Source organism: Rhineura floridana, chromosome 4, assembly GCF_030035675.1.
Source record: "Rhineura floridana isolate rRhiFlo1 chromosome 4, rRhiFlo1.hap2, whole genome shotgun sequence".
Lineage (NCBI taxonomy): Eukaryota > Metazoa > Chordata > Lepidosauria > Squamata > Rhineuridae > Rhineura > Rhineura floridana.
In genome coordinates this window covers 208,313,768-208,336,740 of record NC_084483.1, presented here as the reverse complement: position 1 = coordinate 208,336,740, position 22,973 = coordinate 208,313,768, and the positions used below count along the sequence as shown (strand labels likewise).

The following is a 22,973-nucleotide window of genomic DNA, read 5'->3' as shown; positions in this document are numbered from 1 at the left end:
ATTGGGGGCATCTGGTTGGACACTGTGAGAACAGGATGCTGGACTAAGTGGGCCACTGGCCTGACCTGGCTTCAGGGCTCTACTTATGTTCTTATGAAACACATTCTTCAAATATATTTACTGTGTTTTATAACCTATCCTGGTGTAGTGGTTGAGGTGTGGGACTATGACCTGGGAGGCCAGGGTTCAACTCCCCACCCTGCCATGAAGCTCACTGGGTGACCTTGGGCCAGTCACTGCCTCTCAGCCTCAGAGGGAGGCAACGGTAAATCCCCTCTAAATACCGCTGACCATGGAAACCCTATTCATTGGGTCGCCATAAGTCGGGATCGACTTGAAGGCAGTCCATTTCATTTTTTCATTACAAAAAATATAATGAAATGCAATAAACAGCAGTGACCGGATTTAAAAAGGAGGAAACCCCGGCCTGATTCAGCGAGTGCAATTCATGGGCACTATCCAGCCAAAGCAAAAGAAGTTTCATGTATTTCATTGGGAATGATATCTGCAGTCCTCATCCTAGGCATGTTTCTTTGGACACAAGTCCCACTAGGCTGATGTATCCTGCTAAGTCATGCTCAGAGTAAACCCAATGAAATCAATGGACTTGAGTTAGTTGTGAACAGTTTAAGTCCATTGGTTTCAATGGGTCTACTCTGCGTATGACTTGCAAATGGTATAACAGATACAGCCACACTTTTTTGGTTCACAAATGAAAATGCTGGAAGGATGAAACTGGCCTAATGTGACATCAGGACCACTCCAAAAGTGCCCTTCAGTTGCCCTTTTCCTGACGTGTGGAGGAGAGGGCAGTTGTTGTTATGTGCCTTCAAGTCGATTACGACTTATGGCGACCCTATGAATCAGTGACCTCCAAAAGCATTTGTTATAAACCGTCCTGTTCAGTTCTTGTAAGTTCAGGTCTGTGGCTTCCTTTATGGAATCAATCTACCTCTTGTTTGGCCTTCCTCTTTTTCTGCTCCCAGCATTATGGTCTTTTCCCAGCATCATGGTCTAGTGAATCATGTCTTCTCATGATGTGTCCAAAGTAATATAGATCCCCTTCCAATTCACTTGTGTGACCAAACCACTTCCCTGCTCCTGAAATGTGTGCCACATTTACCAACCAGGTGCTGAGCGGTTTCTCACCTTGCGTCGCTCCTCAGCGGCTTCCAGCTTCTTCTGGATCTCTTCCAATGAGGGGTCACGCCGTCGGGGCAGGGAGGCGTTGAATTCAGGGATTCCATCAAAGGATGGCGGCTTAAGGATCACTTCAAAGGACTGGCCCGAGGTGCGCTTGTTGAGCTCAATGACCTCCATGTCAGAAATGACACACCAAGTGAGATCTACAGTGTCTACTGAAAGAGAGAGGGCGGAAGAGGCTGAGATGTAATCACATTAACAAGCAATTAAGCTAGTGCTGGAAGTCACACTGAGAATAACTCAGGGGGACCAGGTTATAGGAATCATAGAACAGTAGAGTTGGAAGGGGCCTATAAGGCCATCCAGTCCAACCCCCTGCTCAATGCAGGAATCCAAATCAAAGCATTCCCGACAGATGGCTGTCCAGCTGCCTCTTGAATGCCTCCAGTGTCGGAGAGCCCACTACCTTGCTAGGTCATTGGTTCCATTGTCGTATGACTCGAACAGTTAGGAAGTTTTTCCTGATGTTCAGCCGAAATCCAGCTTCCTGCAACTTGAGCCCATTATTCTGTGTCCTGCACTCTGGGACGATTGAGAAGAGATCCTGTCCCTCCTCTGTGTGGCAACCTTTCATGTACTTGAAGAGTGCTATCATATCTCTCCTGGGTGACTTTATACTGAGTCAGACCACTGGGCCAGCTAGTATTGTCTACTCTGACAGGCAGAGCCTCTCTAGGGTTTCAGATGGAGTCTCTTCCCAGCCCTGCCTGGAGATGCCATTGGGGATTGAACCTGGGGCCTCTGTCGCTGAACTACCAGCCCTTTCCTTCTTGCTGACCATCCTGCAGACATCTGGCAAAATAATCTGGGTCCCACATTGGATCTGCTGCCAATCAGGCTGCTACCATGGTCTCCTGTGATAACTTAGTGGGTGTCCTAGATCATGTTCCCAGAATCCTCTGCAACATTGGGATGCTCCATCACAGACACAGAAGGGCTCTTCACCAAAGAAGTAGGTTTGGGAAAAACATAAGTAGAAAGTATGAAAACCATGGTTTACAAAACGAAACAAAAAGTCCCTTTCCCCTCCTCCCCCCCACTCCATCTTCTGAGTAGCCAGCTCTGCCCTCCTCTTTACTGTAGGAAAATACTGCTGAGGCATAAAGAGAAAGTAAACATTCATTTCCTTCTTCCTTTCTGGTTGCTCAAGGGCTGTTTGGAGAGGGAGGGGACAGTGATGTCTCTCCCCTTGCCAAAAGCAGGTGCAAAGAGGTGGCAGAGGGCGGTCCAGCTGCTGGCGCCTCTCCTTGCTGCTGTTAGAACTGAATCACTGCTAGAGGCTAACATGTGGACTGGATTGCACTCATATCAAGGCCAAGGTTAACAGTAGATTCCTGGTTGTATTAATCACTCAGCACCATCTCAGCTACAGAGCTGCATAAACCTGAGCAGCATATCAATATGCCATCCCGGGCTCCTTCTGGGAGAAAGGGAGGGATGTAAATAAATTTAATAAATAAATTTGTTGTTGTTGTTATGCGTCTTCAAGTCGATTATGACTTGTGGCGACCGTATGAATCAGCGACCTCCAAGAGCATCTCTCGTGAACCGCCCTGTTCAGATCTTGTAAGTTCAGGTCTGTGGCTTCCTTGATGCAATCAATCCATCTCTTGTTTAGCCTTCCTCTTTTTCTACTCCCTGCTGTTTTTCCCAGCATTATTGTCATTTCTAGTGAATCACGTCTTCTCATGATGTGTCCAAAGTATGATAACCTCAGTTTCATCATTTTTGATTCTAGTGACAGTTCTGGTTTAATTTGTTCTAACACCCACTTATTGGTCTTTTTCGCAGTCCATGGTATCCGCAAAGCTCTCCTCCAACACCACATTTCAAATGCGCTGATTTTTCTCTCATCAGCTTTTTTCACTGTCCAACTTTCACATCCATACATAGAGATCGGGAATACCATGGTCTGAATGATCCTGACTTTAGTGTTCAGTGATACATCTTTGCATTTCAGGACCTTTTCTAGTTCTCTCATAGCTCACCCTCCCCAGTAAATAAAATATATTTAAAAATTCAGTTGTCAAAAAGCAGGATATAAATCCTGAAAATAAAAAGAAAGAAAGAAATTGAGCCTCTCCCATATTATCTGCAAGGTATGGGCATGCTTGCTGGGGTTGTCTAGAACATAAGAATGCATAATGCATGTCTATTAGATTTATAACATATTATCATATATAATATATTACCTTGAAGCCTTCCCAAGGCCCTTGGGAAAGGGAGGAATGTCAAAAGTGGTGCCGTCCATCATTTGTGGAAATGGTCATGAGCAGAAGGCGCTAAGCAAATGGGATTCAAATACTAGCAGCCCCAAATCCACAAATGTCTGGGAGTTAATAGGTTGGCGTACTTACCTTCATATTTATAAGATGGTTTGTTTAAGGGGTCCGAGAGGAAGCAGGAGCAGAACAGAGACACTAGGGGGAGCTCTTTCATTTTTTCTTTGTACGCTGTAGGGGGAAAAACACATTGCCAGGAAAGTTAAAATTCCGTCAGCAAAAAAGGCTCACACATCCATACTAGGGGGACATATCAGATACCCCTCACCCTCTAACCCAAGGGCATGTGTGCATCCCCCCCAAAAAAAGGGGCCCTTACTCATAAGAACATAAGAAGTGTTCTACTGGATAAGGCCAAGGGTCCCTCAAGCCTAGCATCTCTGTACTTGTGTGACTTGTTCTGGTAGCCCCATGTCCAAAAGGGCATTGTGGAGCTTGGAAGGGCTGTTAAAAAAAGGCAGCCAACTGGCCAAGGAACTGGAACATTTTCCCTGCAAAGAAAGACTATACAGTTTGTGGAGTTTTTAGTTTAGAAAAACAGGCAACGGGTACATGCATATTATGTCCATTTGCTACCGGGCCAAGTTCAAGGTTTTAGTTTTGGTGTACAAAGCCCTATACATCTTGGGACTAGGATACCTGAAAGACCGTCTTATCCCTTATATGCCCAGTCGATCACTGCACTCTGCATCTTATCAGGAGGTCTGTTCCGCACAACATAGGAAGTGGACCTTTAGTGTGGCGGCACCTACCCTATGGAATTCCCTCCCCTTAAATTTTAGACAGGCACTGTGATGTCCCTGTATATAGATATTACTGTAAATATGGTAAGAACAGGTTTATTAAAGTATATATGGTAAGTGGACTGAGTGAGAGGGGGGAGTACATGGGCTAGAATGCTAGAGAATGCTGTATGATGATTGGCTGAGTGTTTGAGTGGCTGAAGGTATAAATGAGAGGATGACAGTTGAGAGGGGGTGGAGTTTGGGAGTTCTGTGGTTGGTTGTTGTGGGTTGGAGTTGGTTGTGGGTTGGATTGTATTAGGCTGGTATTGAGGCAGATTATATATGACTAGAAACATAAAGAGTAACACAATATATGAAACCATATGCTTGTTAAAAATACCTTAAGTAATCTTGTTATTTCCTGGTGTTTATAAATAAATATTTTCTTGGTTTACCAAAAGTCTGATCCTTGGCTGGGGCTTTCACAGACCAGAAGGGTGGGCAGGGTATTTACCAAGGTGGAGAAACAGTATCAATGGTGGCAGCAGTGAAAAGATAGTGTAATATCATCAAGTATCCAGAGCAACCCAGGGCTGTATGCTTTATAGACACAAAGATACAGGGGGGTTGTGGCCTGCAAGTACACCCAGACACAAAGTAACAATAAGCCAGAAGGAGACTAAGGCAAAGTCCCAAGGCAATGTTGTGAAATAGGGAGTGGCTGGTGGTGCTGCCTAGCAGTGGGACCTTGCGAGATCTGTGCTAGAGCCAGTGAGAGAACAAATAAAAACCAGGATCCTGACTGGTGGGACAGGTGGTGGCAGCAGGAGGAATCTTGACGGACACCATCTCTGTTATCTTTTTGGTGTTTATTGAAGACCTTCCTCTTTCAACAAGCCTTTTAAGTTGAGACCTTATCCTAGTCTGCATTTGTGCTGGAAGTGCTTTTTAAACCTTTAAAAAATGTATTTTTAACCTTTTTTTAAAATATGCCTTGAAAGCTCTTTTTAAAAAAAGTTTTTTAAGATGTTTTGTTTTAATGTATTTTAAAGTCTGTTTTTATGATGTTTTAAAGTGTTTTTAGTGGTTTTGTTTGCCGCCCAGGGCTCCTACTGGGAGGAAAGGGGGGATATAAATCAAATAATTAATAAATAAAAATAAATATTATAAAATCATGCATGGTGTGAAGAAAGTAGATAGAGGGACCAGGCCTGGTGCCAGCAGGCGACCATATTGGGCACTGGCTGAGGGCCCCTGTCACTGAGAGGGGCCCCTGCTGCTGGGTCTGTAGCTCCCACTCAATGATCTGCACTAGCATCAGGTTGTGGAGCATGCACCCTACAACCTGATGCTGACACAGATCGTGAAGTAGCAGCCACCCTCCCAGCCCCCCCCCGAGCTACTGGTGTGGGCTGGCTGCACAACTTCCTGCAGCGCAGAGGCGCCACATGCTCACACTTCCCATCACCCAAGATGGCCGTGGGGGGGGTGTCAACATTCTCCCCTGACATCTTGGGTGATGGCAGGCATGTGCACAGAGCACACTAATCCATTGGCCTATTTAAGCCCTCCATGGTGGCCACCACCACCAAGGGCCCCTACAGTCTGGTGCCATCCCTGAGAGGGACATTTTCCACCTTCTCCCATACTATGAGAATTTGTGGCCACACAATATTCTGCCTTCATGCAGCTCTTGGGCAGGGAGTTCCCCTTTAGGAGGTGTTTCCTAACACATTTTTTCTTGTCCTTCTGAAAACTTTGAGCGTCCCCTGAGCCTGCTGATACCTCTCATTTATGTATGGGTGGTGTCATTTTCGCTGCCTACGGATCAACACTTGGAGAATGTGCTCACTGCAGCTGCACAGGCATACAGGATACAAGATAACTATATGGAACTTTGTGTTCAAAGGCAATAGGCACTGAGCAGCAGTTTCTGGGGGAGAGGAGGAGTGGGGGGTTCATCTAGTAGGCAATTGGGAAATTGGTGCACAAATCTCAGTCTGCCTTCAACCAGTCCCCAATCCTACCTGCCTACCTTCGTATTTACAACCAATCCAGGGGGTGGGACTGGCTATAATTTCTCTCCTCCTTAGTCACAGTGTTGCTCAGCAGGGAAGAGGAGCAGGGGGGAGAAAACTAATATTAGTTGCCTTTGCCTGTCATTGGCGCTGACTCCTGTTGGGCTCCCTGTCTTCTGCCCTACCAGTCCCAACGGGCACCAGCTACCACTGGAGAAATGCAGGCAACAAGTAGTCCCATGTTCTACTTGTGGGCTTCTTGGCAGCATTTCATCGTTTGGTGGGTGTGATGTTTCATTTTACGTGTGTTGTTATAAGCAGTTATACACGTAATGCTTTGGAATAGTTTCGTATTAGAATAAATATGGTGTGGAGAGAGGGGAGTACCCAGGCAGCTGTGACTGATTTCCATCACCTGTCCCTCTTGGGAGGGATACATAAGCCGGCTGGCTGAGGTGGCCTGGGAGACCCAGTGCCTGCAGGAAGAAGGAGAACATCGCCACCCAGGAAAGGAGAGCCTGCTGTTGCTGCTGCTGCTGGAACACCACCTCCACCACCCTTCCCAGTGGGACTGCTGCCTGGCACATGTGCCTCCTGCAGGACCAGGTCCCGGGTACCCAGGCAGCTGTGACTAATTCCCATCTCCTGTCGCTCTTGGGAGGGATACATAAGCCGGCTGGCTGAGGTGGCCTGGGAGACCCAGTGCCTGCAGGAAGAAGGAGAACATCGCCACCCAGGGAAGGAGAGCCTGCTGTTGCTGCTGCTGCTGGAACACCACCTCCACCACCCTTCCCAGTGGGACTGCTGCCTGGCAGATGTGCCTCCTGCAGGACCATGTCCCGGGTACCCAGGCAGCTGTGACTAATTCCCATCTCCTGTCGCTCTTGGGAGGGATACATAAGCTGGCTGGCTGAGGTGGCCTGGGAGACCCAGTGCCTGCAGGAAGAAGGAGAACATTGCCACCCAGGGAAGGAGAGCCTGCTGTTGCTGCTGCTGTTGGAACACCACCTCCACCACCCTTCCCAGTGGGACTGCTGCCTGGCAGATGTGCCTCCTGCAGGACCAGGTCCCAGGTACCCAGCCAGCTGTGACTGATTCCCATCACCTGTCCCTCTTGGGAGGGATACAGAAGCCGGCTGGCTGAGGTGGCCTGGGAGACCCAGTGCCTGCAGGAAGAAGGAGAACATCGCCACCCAGGGAAGGAGAGCCTGCTGTTGCTGCTGCTGCTGGAACACCACCTCCACCACCCTTCCCAGTGGGACTGCTGCCTGGCAGATGTGCCTCCTGCAGGACCAGGTCCCGGGTACCCAGCCAGCTGTGACTGATTCCCATCACCTGTCCCTCTTGGGAGGGATACAGAAGCCGGCTGGCTGAGGTGGCCTGGGAGACCCAGTGCCTGCAGGAAGAAGGAGAACATCGCCACCCAGGGAAGGAGAGCCTGCTGTTGCTGCTGCTGCTGGAACACCACCTCCACCACCCTTCCCAGTGGGACTGCTGCCTGGCAGATGTGCCTCCTGCAGGACCAGGTCCCGGGTACCCAGCCAGCTGTGACTGATTCCCATCACCTGTCCCTCTTGGGAGGGATACAGAAGCCGGCTGGCTGAGGTGGCCTGGGAGACCCAGTGCCTGCAGGAAGAAGGAGAACATCGCCACCCAAGGAAGGAGAGTCTGCTGTTGCTGCTGCTGTTGGAACACCACCTCCACCACCCTTCCCAGTGGGACTGCTGCCTGGCAGATGTGCCTCCTGCAGGACCAGGTCCCAGGTACCCAGCCAGCTGTGACTGATTTCCATCACCTGTCCCTCTTGGGAGGGATACATAAGCCGGCTGGCTGAGGTGGCCTGGGAGACCCAGTGCCTGCAGGAGGAAGGAGAACATCGCCACCCAGGGAAGGAGAGCCTGCTGTTGCTGCTGCTGTTGGAACACCACCTCCACCACCCTTCCCAGTGGGACTGCTGCCTGGCAGACGTGCCTCCTGCAGGACCAGGTCCCAGGCACCCAGCCAGCTGTGACTGATTTCCATCACCTGTCCCTCTTGGGAGGGATACAGAAGCCGGCTGGCTGAGGTGGCCTGGGGTTTTGTCTTTTGTTTTGTATTTGTTTTCTTTTGGGTGCCATTGGTTTTAGCTATGGGTGGGTTCGGTTTCGTTTTATATTGTAGTTCTTGGGTTTTTATGTAGTTTGTATGTTGTATTTTACTTTATCTTGTACGCCGCCTAGAGTGGCCGCTTGTGCGGCCAGATAGGCGGCCTAGAAATAAAATTTATTATTATTATTATTATTATGGGGCAGTGAAACAGTTACTGGTATCAGAAGAAACACCCATAGCTGGGATCTTTATAGGCTATAAAGTATCCAGAGGGGTTGAGGCTTGCTGTTGCCAGGGTAAGCAAAGGCTGGGGAGAAGAAAGCAAGGTCTCCAGAAATAGCTTTGTTTTAATCTTAGTGTGTGAAAAAAGCATCTCTACCTCTGCAAGTCAGAGTGTGGGCAGGGGAGATATGACAGTGAACAGTGTGGAAAGCAAGGTACTGGGCTAGGTCTAATCCAAAGCAGGGCTCTGCTTAGGTTCTCATGGGCCTGTTTGTTGACCAAGCTGCAAGAATGTCTGTTTCCATACCTGCCAGTGTCATGATGCCTGATGTTCTGGAATTCCTGGTGACTGAGCGGATGTCTGAATAGGCGAAGATAGTGTCCAGCTCTTGCTTGCAATCTATAGAGACAAGCAAGCAAACAAGGGTAAATTTAGTTATGAGTTTATACTTGCATTTTTTCAGGAAAAGTGAGGAAACATAACATCACAATCCTGCAACTAATGTGCTAAAGAAAGGGAAAACCATCACTGATCTCTCTTCCATAGGCAGGGCTATTGCACACCTTGTGGAAATTATTATTGTTATTGTTATTTAAAATTCTGCAGCGAGATAACCCAGATTCTGTGCTAAGAAAAAGCTGGGTTCTGCAACATGCAACAAAAATGGTACAAATTAATCAAATCTGACTCTTTTGCCCGTTTTTCTGTTTCTGAAAGCATGGGGAGAGGCACAGAGCTCTGTTGAGCAATTAAATGCCCACCCTGCTGATGAAAACCTTTGCTGTATTCTCTCCCCCTGAACAGAGAATTGCCAGTCAAGGCCCCCTAACCCACCAGTCACTATCCAGTGCCTTCAGCTGGCACCAGAGGTGCTCCACCAGACTCCACTTCCCAATGTCCTAGCTTCATTTCCTACCCTCCAAGCTCCTTCTCCTTCAGTCTTGGGTTCCGGGTTCCTAACAATATTGTATTCAGCTCCCTCTGGCTTCTGAGAACCAAACCAGACATGATGCTAAATGTGTTCTTAGCAGTTAAATCTGGTTTTCAAAAATTTAGTACCAAGAGCAGGGGCTCCAATTTTGGCCAGGATCACAATGCACAGAGAGGGGGGATTTAAATATTCCCTCCCCAGCCATAATCCCAATGAAAACTAACCCCCAGGCTGCCATTAGCCTTAGAAAAAAAGAGAGATTGGAAGATAGCACCAAAACAAACCCAATTAACAACATACTGGCCCTCAGTAAATTCTTTCACTTGTTTCCCAGAGACTCTTCATTGTAAGGGTTGGTTCATACAACTGCCTTCCATATTTTGTAATATACACAGGTTAACTTTGTAGAGTTGATTTTCTCCATCTGGTCTTGCTTGCCCAAATACCACAACTCACATTAAGACTGTTACTCACTCACTGCATTTTGGTTCAACTTATTTTTCCAGCTGAAGTAAGTCATTTAAGTGTTTTTAAATTTGTATATTTGTATATTTGTTTTTAATGTTTTTAATTGTTGTAAACTGCCCAGAGAGCTTCGGCTGTGGGGCAGTATACAAATGTAAATAATAATAAGCAGCAGCAGCAGCAGAAATAGGCTCTGTTTTGGAAGAGCATAATTAGTCTAACCCAATGGCTAATCTCCCCAGCTGATTTTCTTCCCCATGGGAAAAGATACAGGGCTAAGCAGTATGGCATAAAGTGTAATTGGCATATGCTCAGAGACTGCGTAAAAACAAGTTCATGAGAGTATTGTAGCTAGCCCAGGTATCTTGGCTCCATTCAGCTGCCAAGATAATTTTCTAGAGTTGTGACTGGCATTCTAACCAATGCTGACTCAAGGCCACCTGACAGTTTGAATCAGCACTTGGAACAGGCTGATACCATGTCTGGGATGACACCAGTTAACACAGTCCTTGCAACCAGGAAGGCGAAACAGAAAATCAAACAATGGGAACCATTCAGCACCAGACACAGGGCGATGCAGCTGTTCTGTCAAGACGGGATTGCATTAATTGTCTTTTAATAAATCAGTGTGGCTCTGTGGCTGCTGCACTGCCATCTTGTCTAGAAAGGGAACACCAGGCAAGCAGAGCAAAGCGTACAACCAAAATGTCGCGGAATGGCAGTGGAGGGGTGCAGGGAAAGGCAGGAAAGAGAAATATGGAGGTGGGTTTTAAAAAAAGCTAGCTAGCTGGGATTGTGGAGCAGTCAAAATCCCTGTCTTCTGTCAGATAGCTCAGTTCTGCATAAACTTGGCATATGGAAAATGGGCATGTTTAAGAATATAAGGGGTGCCCCGCTTGATCAAATTGGCGGCCCATCTAGTTCAGCATCCTCTCTCCCACAGAGGTCAGCCCAATGTGTTTATTCTATTTTCTGTATCACACTCCAATCATGTTCCCAGCCAGATGTCCACAAAATTCAAATTAATGCCACTGAATTTGGAGCCTCTATGTAGCTATTGTGGGGAATAGTGTTTTTATTATTAATAATTACATTCCTGCATTGAGCAGGGGGTTGGACTCGATGGCCTTATAGACTCCTTCCAATTCTGCTATTCTATGATTCTATGATTTATACCCCACTTTTTCTCCAAAGAGCTTAAGGTGATATACATGGTTCTTTCCCCCTTCTCCATTTTATCCTCACAACAACCCTGCAAAGTAGGCTTGGCTGAGAGAGTGCTACTGGCCCAAGGTCACTCACAGTAAGCTTCACAATTCCCAGGGTGGTTTAAGTCAGCCCCTCTTCCCAGGGAACTCTGGGAATTGTAGTTCTGTGAGGGGAATAGGGGTCTCTTAACTCTCGGCACCCTTAACAAACTATAGTTCCCAGGATTATTTAGGGGAAGCCATGACTGTTCAAAGTGGTATGATAGTGCTGTAAATGTATAGTACAGATGGCTCCCTGGTTTGCACAGGATGAGTGCCCTGGGGTTGTATTTAACTAATGTTTACGTGGAGTAGACCCACTAAAAATAATGGACATAAGCTAGTCATGGTAATTAATTTCAGTGGGTCTACTCTGAGTAAAAGTTAGTTGAACACAACCTCTGCTCTCCCAGGTCTCAATCCCACACTCTAACCACTGTATGCGGATTCAGTGGATTTACCGTGTGTGCTTAGACTTAACTACCCAGTATGGGGTTTGGATGCCCTGAGAATCTAAGGGCATCTTTCTCTTGTCCCAAATACAGTACAAGACATCGGTTACACTCACAGAGCAGCAGGAAAGAGTAACATGTGCACTCAAGTGTAAGTTTTGTGGATCTTTCTGTTTCTGGGCAACAGAGGAATTTTTAACATGCCCTAAACATGTATTTCAGAAGAAGAGGAGCATAAGAGCAATGCTGGATCAGACCAAAAGCCTATTTAGTCCTGAATCCTGTTCTCACAGTGGCCAATTAGATGCCTCTAGGAAGCTCACAAGTAGGGCATGAGCATGATAGCCCAGTTCCAGTTGTGCTCCCCTGCAATTGTCCCAGAGGCACGCAGGAGATAACATTGCCATCACAACTAGTAGCTGCCCTCTATCAATTTGACTTAACGTACATATATCTAAACTGAATGTCTTACCTAGCCAATATCCTCACCTTGGCTTTTGTTGTACAGTATAGTCCTACACATGGATAGCCAATGTGGTGCCCCCAGAAGTTGTTGGACTCCAACTTCCATCAGCCCCAGCCAGTATGATGGGATTTGTAGTCTGGAAAAAACCACCTGGAGGGCAACATGTTGGCTATCTCTGTTCTAACCAAGCTCCAGCAGGGCTAGATAGTTGTTGGGGACCCCTGCAGAAGGCACGAGGTGAGTGGTGGTGAGTCTCGTGACTGACCTCCAGTCCAAACATACATCTCGGCTGGCTCAAATCCATATATAGCCGCAGACGCTGTGGCAACAGGCTCCAGAGTGAATCAGGACACTAAGTAAGTGTTCATTACCTCCCCATCTGACACAGCTTCTGTCAAAACTGAAGGTTCTTCCCACTCACTGGTTACATAAGCCCTAGCAGGCTGCAGCTGCATAGAAACTTCCCAACCTACAGCATTAGGAGGTGGGGGTGAGGGAGGAGCCTCAGTCTGTGCACAAGAGATGGTTAGTTCAGTTTTTGCACTACAAGGCATATGCTTGTCTTTCAGTTGGCTTTCTTCCACTGTATATGCTGCATTAGCAACATGCATGTCTAAAAAAGCATTCTTTCTGTCACTCATGAAAAGTGATTGGACCTTCTAGCCAATTCTGCATGTGTGTATTCTGTACACCACATGCATGGAAAAGCCACCAAATTTAGTGTTGGCCACAGAACACAGACCCCCCCCCGAAAAAGGGACAAGATGCCATCTCCCCAAATGGAAGTTCACAAATCCATGTTTTCTGCAAGGGTGGGAAGGTGGGGCTGGGGGAACTAACAGGGGGAAGAGGGGTGATTGCCCCCCATCATTCCAGGAAGTGTGCGGGTTGGCTATCATAACAGTGATGCAGATAACAGCCCACTTGTGTCCAAAAAACAGTGGAGATAGGATTGGCCATCCTATGGGGGGGGGCGGGTGAGAACATACTCAAAAGCAGTATGTATTTTTTGCTGTCACTTCACATGTTACAGGGTGGCACTTGGCACTGAATACTGATACTGAGAACAAGTCCTGGTAAGCCCTTGTTGCTGTTTTTCATTTTAAATATATTTTTAATTCTGTTTGTTAGCAACCTTGGATGCAAGCTAAATCCTGGTGTTAATCTCCAGGTGTCTGGAAGCTGGCTGGGGTTTCTCTGTAGTGAGAAATGGGACATGTTCAGAGGCAATCTTGTCCTCCTATCTTGCCCTGCGAGTTCTTCTGATGAAGGTTCCTACACACCCCTCCTTACCACCACACGAGACTCTCACTTATTGCTTCTTCCTTTCCAAGACACCCGGAAAGCCTCCCCCTCCCCATCCTCATGTGCAAGGCCTTAATTTCTGCACATTCCCAGATGTGCCCGCTGTGGTTATCCAGCACTGACGGACAGGTTCCCTTTCCTTTGTTATGACTTCACAAGCTTAAAGGCTTTGCCAACAGCCCTGGAGGCTTCTCCTTAACTCAGAGAGATTTGCCCACCTCCCCAGATTCATTGCAGGAACCCTCTTCAGTGCTAACCAGATGCTGCCTAAGAAAAGATCCTTTAATAAAAGGACAGCTTGGAGGTGTGTGGGTTGGGTGGCAAATCAATTTACTAGGGTGGGCACCTACCCATCACCATAATAGAGGAAAGGTGACAAAAAAGGGCCTAGATCTGCATAAAATTTGCATATGCAAATATATATGCATATGTATGTGCATTATATGTGTGCTTCCCCAGGCTGCTGCCCGGGTGCTAATTGTTGATGGGCAACTTTCAAGCTTTCACCCCACCCCTGCTCTCCCTTCTCCAAATAAAGGACAGCTTCAAATAGAGGAATGTCCTCTGTAAAGTAGGACAGATGGCCACCTGGAAGTAGCTGGTGTAGTTATTAGTGAGGGAAAAGACCGAGAGAGATGCTGCCGCTTTATGGGTGGTTTCGCTGGGGATGCTCTGGTGCTTAATAAATAAGGGAGAAAGGAGGAAACCACAGCCCTGTATAATATAGGATGAGCTCATCCCGGCTGAAAACAGGCAGGGAGGGGGAAGCCAGGCAGGGCATGATGGGAGACCTCGCTTTGCCAGCCACATACTAAAGGGAAGCTGCAAGAGAATGTCTTTGCATGCATGGGGGATGTATAGGTGCGTTTATTTATTCGCCTCATTTTCCTGCTACTTCCCCAAAACTCATTGCACAAAGCACCCATGCAGCCAACAGCAATTTCAAAAAAATCAACAGAAAAAAATGACAAGGCATAAAACTAATTTGCAATTTCTTCTCATCCAGCAACTGTCCCATCCTCACCCGCCACAAATATTCTTTGCACACTTGGGAAAAATGTGGAAGAAGTGGATCTTATTCCGTGCTCAGCCTCTATGCTTAGATGTCAGAGACCAGCAGAAGCAAAGATCATCCCCTGCCATAATCAACATCATCATTATTTTAAACAGCCTCCCTTGTCATCATACACAACCGGTTTGCAAAAGTGAATGTGTGTGAGAGAGAAATTGATTTCTCCCCTTGAAGCTTTTCTGTTTCTGCCTTTTTCAGTCATTGAGTGCCTCCCCCATTCCACACCCCTTTCCAAGCAATTCCAGTGCCCACTCCTGGATAGATTTCAGGAAGGGTCTTTCCCCACCCACACCCTTCACAGTTTTACTTGAATGCTTGGCTAGAAGGGAGGAAGGAGAGAGGACCTCCTTTCTCTTCCTTTTGGTACGTCTTGTCTCGTGGAAACAAAAGTAAGGATTCAATGATGAAAGGAAAATGGCTCTGTGACCAGCCATGAGTGCCCCTGTAGCTAGAACACCATCAGCAGTTTCAGAGGAAAAATCTGGGATAGGTAAGGACTGTAGCTCAACAGGCTATGCTTAGCTGTGTTACTATATCACACACACACAGAAAGATCTGTTAAGCTTTTATTGTGCCACAATAATCTTTATTTCTCTTAGCTTCATGGAAGGAATTTCCATTTGTCGGGAGCATGAACCCCACATGTAGACCTTCATTTTGCCACATGTAACATGTTGGGGGATCCACAGCCAGCCACAGCTCCCCAATCTGAAATGCACACGTGTGCCTGTGCCAGTCATTCATATTTGCACGCTCCCATTTCTGCTCTGAAGCTGTGGGACAAACACTCTGCGCGTGCTCTCTGGACCTGCTTCATTATTTCTGCTTTAAATGTTCCAGGGATCAACAATGATAGTTAAAAACGGCTTCCTGTGGAACTAAACCCTGGTCCTGACTAATATTAACCCCTGATATCCCTTCGGCACCTTTTCCCCTAAACAAGGGTTCTTTCTGTGCAGGAAAAGCATGATATGGAAGTGAGCTGAGGCTAGGTTGATTTTGGCCTGTAGGAGCAAATGGTAAAAGGAGAGCACAACAGGAACTGGATGGGAGTGGTCCACCTCCTCTTCAACAAATGGAACAGTCTTTGGGATACCCTGTTGATGCTCAGAAGAAGCAATGGAAGGTGTCTTTTTTGGTAAGGTAGCAGTAGAGAGAAAAGACTCCACCTATAAGCTTAGACAGCTATTTCTAATTGGCCTGGGAGGACTACAGGTATAAGTAGCTACCTGTAAATTATCAGGGCCAATTTTATACTCATTGTTGAGACTGCAGGCACTCTACATGGCTGCCCCTTAAATTCTGCATGCAGGCAATCCAAATTCTGCACCAAGAAAGCTGAATCTTGTAATCTGTACAAATAATGCAAATGGAGAAAATTGCAGAATTGCTCTTATTTTATTTTGCATAATTTTGGTTTTGCTGGGCAAGAAGGAACTCTGCAGGGCACTAAAGCCCCACCCCTGACCACAGAAAGCCTTCTGCATCCACTCCTCGGGCTCCTGAGGTTTCAGCAAGCGTTGCCCGCACACTTGCAGATCTTTCCATCCATAAGGACAAGAAACTCTTCTTCCTCTTCCTCCTCTCCTTTGTGAGAGCTGAAATTTTTAGGAAGTTGAATTCTGTGTCAAATACCACTGGCTGAGATTTTCCTGCTCTCCCATGGAATTGTGGCATACCAACTGCCCTGCACATTGTTGCTGGGTCTGCATCAATTAATCTGTTAATTGCAGAATTGGAAGTAGAAGGTGGAGGAGGAGCAGTTAGAAAAAGAGGGAGTCAGAAATGTCCCTCCCCCCCAAAAAAGTGCAGACTTCCAATGAAAAGTGATTTGACTTTGGCTTTCTTTCTTTCTTTTCTTAAAGCTATACTGTTCTCCATGGTGTTGCCCCTGAAGCTCTGCCACCTCCCTGCCTAGTGCCAGGAGGCACTCTCTTCTTTTCACTAATGCAAGATTTCATACTGCATTGTGAGAAACAGCTTCATTTTGTCAGGACCATATAGTGTGACTTACGTTATACAGATTACAAACAGACAGAAAGCAGCAGTTTCTTACTATTCTATGGGTATAATCAGTCACACACAAAAAGACCCGAAATGGTGAAAGAAGGAAGAGAAGGAGGGACAAAGCACTTTGCGGAAGGAAGGAAGGAAGGAAGGAAGGAAGGATTGGATGCCCAGTGTCTGCGTGTGGTGACAAAAAAGAAAAGAGGAGGGTGAGACAATATGATAGATTAATAGATGGGTGAATAATAACGTGGTGGATCAAAAGTGAGCATGATGTGGGGAGACAAAGGGGATACAGGGACATTTAAATAGAAATTACTCTATGATTTACTTCCCCCAACCCTCTCTATATATTTACATCTACAGGAAGGATGAATGGATGGATGGGTAGATAGATGGTGATAGCCAGCCAGTAGGATGCAGAGAATTTCATGCTGACTTCCAAAACACACATAGGGAGTGCTGGGATCCTTCCCCCACCACAGTCTTCCTCATGCCTAACTCTCCCCACTCTGGCCCCTGCTTTTGAGGTTCCAGCATTTGCCCTCCTCCTTCAGCTAATAACTTTTATGCTGGGCAGAACTATTATTTCTTTCTTCAAGTTCCTCCATGTTTCCCTGGCCTTTCCTAGCCTTTCTCAGCCCCAGATGCTTATGGGGTATCATCTTCGGTGCCTGATGCTACTCACCCCCTTGCAAGCCCAGTGCCTGGTCCAGCCGCTCCCTTGCTTCCTTCCAGAGAGAGATGCTTAAAGATCCACTTAGCATCCACCAAGTTGCCAAGCTTTCACCATGACATCACCTCTGAGCCAGCTGATTGGCTGTGCTCATGGGTCCTGCTGATTGGGCAGCATCTTCTTTGGAAGAAGGAAAGGAATTGCCTGAGTAATTCCTCGCTGAGCCAGGTGTGCCGGAGGATGATGTCACACAAAAAATGCTATTTCAAAGGAGGGTTCTTCAGATGCAGAAAGAAAGACACAGCATCCTTGCTTTGGAGGGTAGGAAGGGAGGGATACTCTAGGGATAATACTGTATATTCTATCTCCATGGATCCTGCTGAGACAAAATAATCCTGTCGACAGCAAACTGGTAGTTGTTATCCAACCCCAGGAGGGGAAAAATGCACTACTTGAATAGGAAACTATCGTTTCCACATCTTTGCCCATAAACAATCTCCTAAGCTAAGATCAAGTACTATTTGGAATTGATGATAGTGGTTAAAAAGAAAAATTCTGCTAGATTTCATTTCAATAACCAGGGAGAAGCTGGCTAAGTTGGTGGGAGTGAGGATTGCCTTTAGTGCACTTTTTATATATAACATTGCATTGCTAGGAGCTTGTTTATGCATGTAGCTGCCAAGAGACGATATTGGAAGCCCCCAGTTTAGAGGGAACCTCAGCCCTTAAACATGTCACTGAACAAACCACTTTTACATGTAGGTATATATGGTATGGTATTTGGGATGGGTTGTTTAACTGAAGTGGTAAGTGGCGGTAATGCAGCTGAAAGCTCTGCTCATGACCGGAGTTTGATTCCAACGGAAGGAGGGTCGAATCTCCGGTAAAAGGGGTCGAGGTCCACTCAGCCTTCCATCCATCCATGGTCGGTAAAGTGAGTACCCGGCATATGCTGGTGGGTAAAGAAAGGCCGGGGAAGGAACCGGCAATCCCACCCCATATATACGGTCTGCCTAGTAAACGTTGCAAGACGTCACCCTAAGAGTCGGAAACGACTCGCACTACAAGTGCAGGGACACCTTTACCTTTTTATTGTCATTTTTAGATGTAACCCAATCCTGGGACCTAACGGTGAAGGGTGGGTAACAAATAAAGTAAATAAGAATAAAAATAAGAACGATAATACATCATCCTGCTGCTGTACACAGTAAGATGCTGTATAAGGAGCCAGATCATTGGTCCATCTAGCTCAGCATTGTCAACACTGACTGGCAGCAGCAACTCTTCCAAGGTTGCACGAAGGGACATTCCCACCCCAGCTGTAGCTGCTGGAGACTGACTTTCTGCATGTAAGGCTCTGTGACTGACCTACAGCCCTTCACCCTGTAATACCTACCTACAACTTGTACATCGACCCAAGAACAAGCACCCCACTGGCATTTAAAAGAACAGGCTGGGACTTGCTCAGCCTCGTAAGCAAGGTCACTGAAAGTACAGTTGCCAGCTGAGGCAGCCTGGCTTGTCTCTATGCATTTTAGAGCAGTTTGATGTGTGGAGATCAGCAGATGAAAGCTTTTCATGGCATGAAGACAATAATTGTCACTAGCTATTTTCTACCTTTAATTACCTCTAATTAAAAAAAGAGAAAGGCCTCAATGGATGACTTACGAAATTCTTAAAATGGTTAAAGAGAGAAGGAAAGCAAAAGCAAAAGGAGACAGAAACACGGTTAGAACCCTAAATGCAATAATACAGCGGCAAGCATGTAGGGACAAAGAGAACTACTACAATAATTATTGTAAAGAACTTGAAAAGGATGATAAAAAAGGCACAACAAGAGCCCTATTCCAAAAGATTAGAGAAATCAAAGGGAAATTCAAACCAAGGGTAGGGGTGTTGAATAATCAACAGGGGAACACACCGACTGACTGAGATGAAATAAAAGGAAGATGGAAGCAATACACTGAAGAATTATACGAAAGAGGTACAAGGATGACAGATTCATTCACGAAGGAACTGTATGATGAAGAACCAGAAATTTTAGAATGTGAGGTAGAAGCTGCTCTTAAAATACTTGGAAGAAATAAATCACCAGGAATAGATGGCATACCAATAGAGTTGATACAAGTTACTGAGCCTGAATCTGTCCACATTTTGACAACAAATATGGAAAACTAAACAATGGCCCACAGACTGGAAGCATTCAATATATATCCCAATTCCAAAGAAAGGGGATCCCAGGGAATGCAGTAATTATCAAACTATTGCCTTAATATCCCATGCAAGTAAAGTAATGCTCAAGATTCTACAACAAAGGCTCTTACCATGTATGGAGCGAGAAATGCCAGATGTCCAAGCTGGATTTAGAAAGGGAAGAGGCACCAGAGATCATATCGCAAACATATGTTGGATAATGGAACAGAGCAAGGAATTTCAGAAGAAAATCACCCTGTGCTTTATAGATTACAGCAAAGCCTTTGATTATGTGCTCACAAAAAACTATCGAATGCTTTAGAAGAAATGGGGGTGCCACAGCATCTGATTGTCCTGATGCGCAACCTATACTCTGGACAAGAGGCTACTGTAAGGACAGAATATGGAGAAACCGATTGGTTCCTCATCAGAAAGGGTGTGAGACAGGGTGTATTTTATCACCCTATTTGTTTAATCTACATGCAGAACATATCATACGGAAAGCGGGATTGGACCAAGATGAAGGTGTGAAAATTGGAGGGAGAAATATCAGTAATTTAAAATATGCAGACAATACCATGCTACTAGCAGAAACCAGTAATGATTTGAAATTAATCTAATGAAAATTAAAGAGGAAAGCACAAAAGCAGGACTACAACTGAATGTCAAGAAAACTAAAGTAATGACAACAGAAGATTTATGTAACTTTAAAATTGACAATAAGGACCTTGAACTTGTCAAGGATTATCAATACCTTGGCACAGTCATTAACCAAAATGGAGACAATAGTCAAGAAATCAGAAGAAGGCTGGGACTGGGGAGGGCAGCTGTGAGAGAACTAGAAAAGGTCCTCAAATGTAAAGATGTATCACTGAACACTAAAGTCAGGATCATTCAGACCATGGTATTCCCAATCTCTATGTATGGATATGAAAGTTGGACAGTTAAAAAAGCGGATAAGAAAAAAAATCAACTCATTTGAACTGTGGTGTTGGAGGAAAGCTTTGCCAATACCATGGACTCCCAAAAGACAAATAATTGGGTGTTAGAACAAATTAAACCAGAACTATCACTAGAAGCTAAAATGATGAAACTGAGGTTATCATACTTTGGACACATCATGTGAAGTCATTATTCACTAGAAAAGACCATAATGCTGGGAAAAACAGAAGGGAGTAGAAAAAGAGGAAGGCCAAACAAGAGATGGATTGATTCCATAAAGGAAGCCACAGACCTGAACTTACAAGATCTGCACAGGGTGCTTCACGACAGATGCTCTTCGAGGTTATTGATTCATAGGGTCCCCATAAGTCATAATCAACTTGAAGGCACATCACACACACACACACACACAGTCTGCAAATCAAGTTACTTTTTAAAGGCACAAGAGATTTAAAAAAAGTTGGCAACCCTAACTGAAAGAGAAATGAAGCAAAACAGTGACTTTAGGAGGAACTAGCAAAGGAGTTAGGTTTTCAGTTCTGATTTCTTGAAAGACAGCTCTCAAATAAATAAATAAAATCCTATCATCACCATACTTGGACAAACAAGTCAAACAGGCAGAGGAACAAAAGGGCCACTCAGGCTGGTGGTGTGATTTGGCTGATCCATCTGTTGGTTTTCTTCAGAGAGATTAGTACAATTGTGCCTTTGACAAGACAGCTGAAAGAGAGATGCCCACCAACTTGGATGGCTTTAAAAGAGGATTAGACAAATTCATGGAGGAGAAGGCTATCACCATGTACAATATTGCGTATATATGAAAAGCAGGCATCCTTATGCACACTCTCTCTCATACTTACATACAGAGAAATACATGTTCATGCATTGCTTTGTTTGCATGCACAGTCATGCGCATGCATGCTTGATGCATGGATGAAGTGCCTCCTCAAGTAAATACATGTGGAAATGTTATCTTGAAATGTGTGTTCTCCATATTCTCATCCTTTATGTACCCAGTCAACCACTGCACTCTGCAGGTGAAGGTCTGTTGCAGATATATCTTATTAGGAGGTACGTTCCGCACAACATAGGAATCTGGCCTTTAGTGCTGTGGCACCAACACTTTGGAATTCCCTGCCATTAAATATTGGACAGACACCGTCTCTGCTGTCTTTTTGGTGCCTACTAAAAGCCTTTTTTGCTATTGGAATTGTTTTTAGATGTTTTAATTATTTTATCGCTTGTGCATTTGCTGCCCTGGACTCCTTTGGGAGGAAGGCAGGAAAACAACAACAACAATACTTTTCTAGGAAGCATTCAGGAAACAGCACATTATAAATGGAACTGCCACATACTGTGGCAGTATACCTCTGAATACCAGATTCTGGGCCAAACAGTACAAGAGAATATTGTGTTCTCTGCCTATGAACTTAGTTTATCATAAGAATCAGTCATTATATTAAATCTATGCTGCAACTGAAAACTCAGACCACCCATGGACAATGACACAGTTCCTAGAGATAAGAAAAGATTCTAGCCTTCATACAGTCCTTGAGAGCTTGTGCCTGGAAGAGGTGGCACACAGATATTGGATCAACTAGGGCCATAATTTATTAGTTTATTATGTGTTATCAAAGAAAATTGCAGTAAACTCAGCAGTGCATCAACATCCCCCAAATAACAAGGGTTGTATTCAACTACATGAATGATCATCCTCCCCCTTATATAGGCAGTCGGTCACTGCGCTCTGCAGGTGAGGGCCTCCTGCAGATACCAGCTCCTGCTGGGAGGAAGGGCGGGATATAAATCTAATAATAATAATAATAATTTGTTGTTGTTATGTGCCTCCAAGTCGACCACGACTTATGGCAACCCTATGAATCAGCGACCTCCAAGAGCTTTGGATTCTCTGTTCATAGGGTTTTCGTGGTAAGAGGTATTCAGAGGTGGTTTACCATTGCCTTCCTCTGAGTTTGGATGCATCTTAGTCTGGTGTTTCAGCTTTGACCATTCCACCTTGGGTGCCCCTGCTAGGAATCTAGCCTCTTGGTCTAGACTACTGACGGCATTGCTCTCAGCTTCTTCAACACACTCAAACCCCCTCAACACGTTAAGGTGTGCATCCTAGAGGGGGAATAATAATAATAATAATAATAATAATAATAATAATATCAGGAGGTCCATTCCGTGCAACATAGGAAGTGGACCTTTAGTGTAGTGGTACCTACCATGCGGAATTCAATCCCCTTGAATATTAGACAGGCGCCATCTCTGTTATCTTTTCAGCATCTACTGAAGACCTTCCTCTTTCAACAAGCCTTTTAAGTGGAGACCGTATCCCAGTCTGCATCTGTGTTGGAATTGCTTTTTAATATGTTTTTAAACCTTTTTTTTTTAAGTATGTTTAACCTTTTTCTTTTTAAGATGTCTTCAGAGCTTTTAAAAAAATGTTTTTAAAGATGTTTTGTTTTAATGTATTTTAAAATCTGCTCTTATGATGTTTTAAAGTGCTTTAAGTGCTTTTGTTTGCCACCCTGGGCTCCTGCTGGGAGGAAGGGCGGGATATAAAATAAATAAATAAAATAGGTATTACTTCCAGTGAGGGAATGAAGGAGAAATTTGATATAGTTTGCATTCAAAGGTGAACCTACCTAATTTGCACTTTCTGAAATAATATG

At 45.3% G+C, this 22,973-nt stretch overlaps 1 protein-coding gene across 1 annotated transcript in view; it reads right to left on the bottom strand.

Annotated features, from left to right (window-relative positions):
* Nucleotides 1-17,264, bottom strand: part of STMN4 (stathmin 4) — a 28,947-nt gene extending 11,683 nt beyond the window's left edge. The window contains exons 1-4 of the mRNA XM_061626510.1: nt 17,173-17,264; nt 8,846-8,938; nt 3,561-3,656; nt 1,150-1,358 (exon numbers count right to left, since the gene is read on the bottom strand). Coding sequence (XP_061482494.1) covers nt 1,150-1,358; nt 3,561-3,656; nt 8,846-8,938; nt 17,173-17,251 — 477 coding nt within the window. The 5' untranslated portion in view covers nt 17,252-17,264. The remainder of the gene's footprint in view (nt 1-1,149; nt 1,359-3,560; nt 3,657-8,845; nt 8,939-17,172) is intronic.
* Between the last annotated feature and the right edge of the window lie 5,709 nt (nt 17,265-22,973).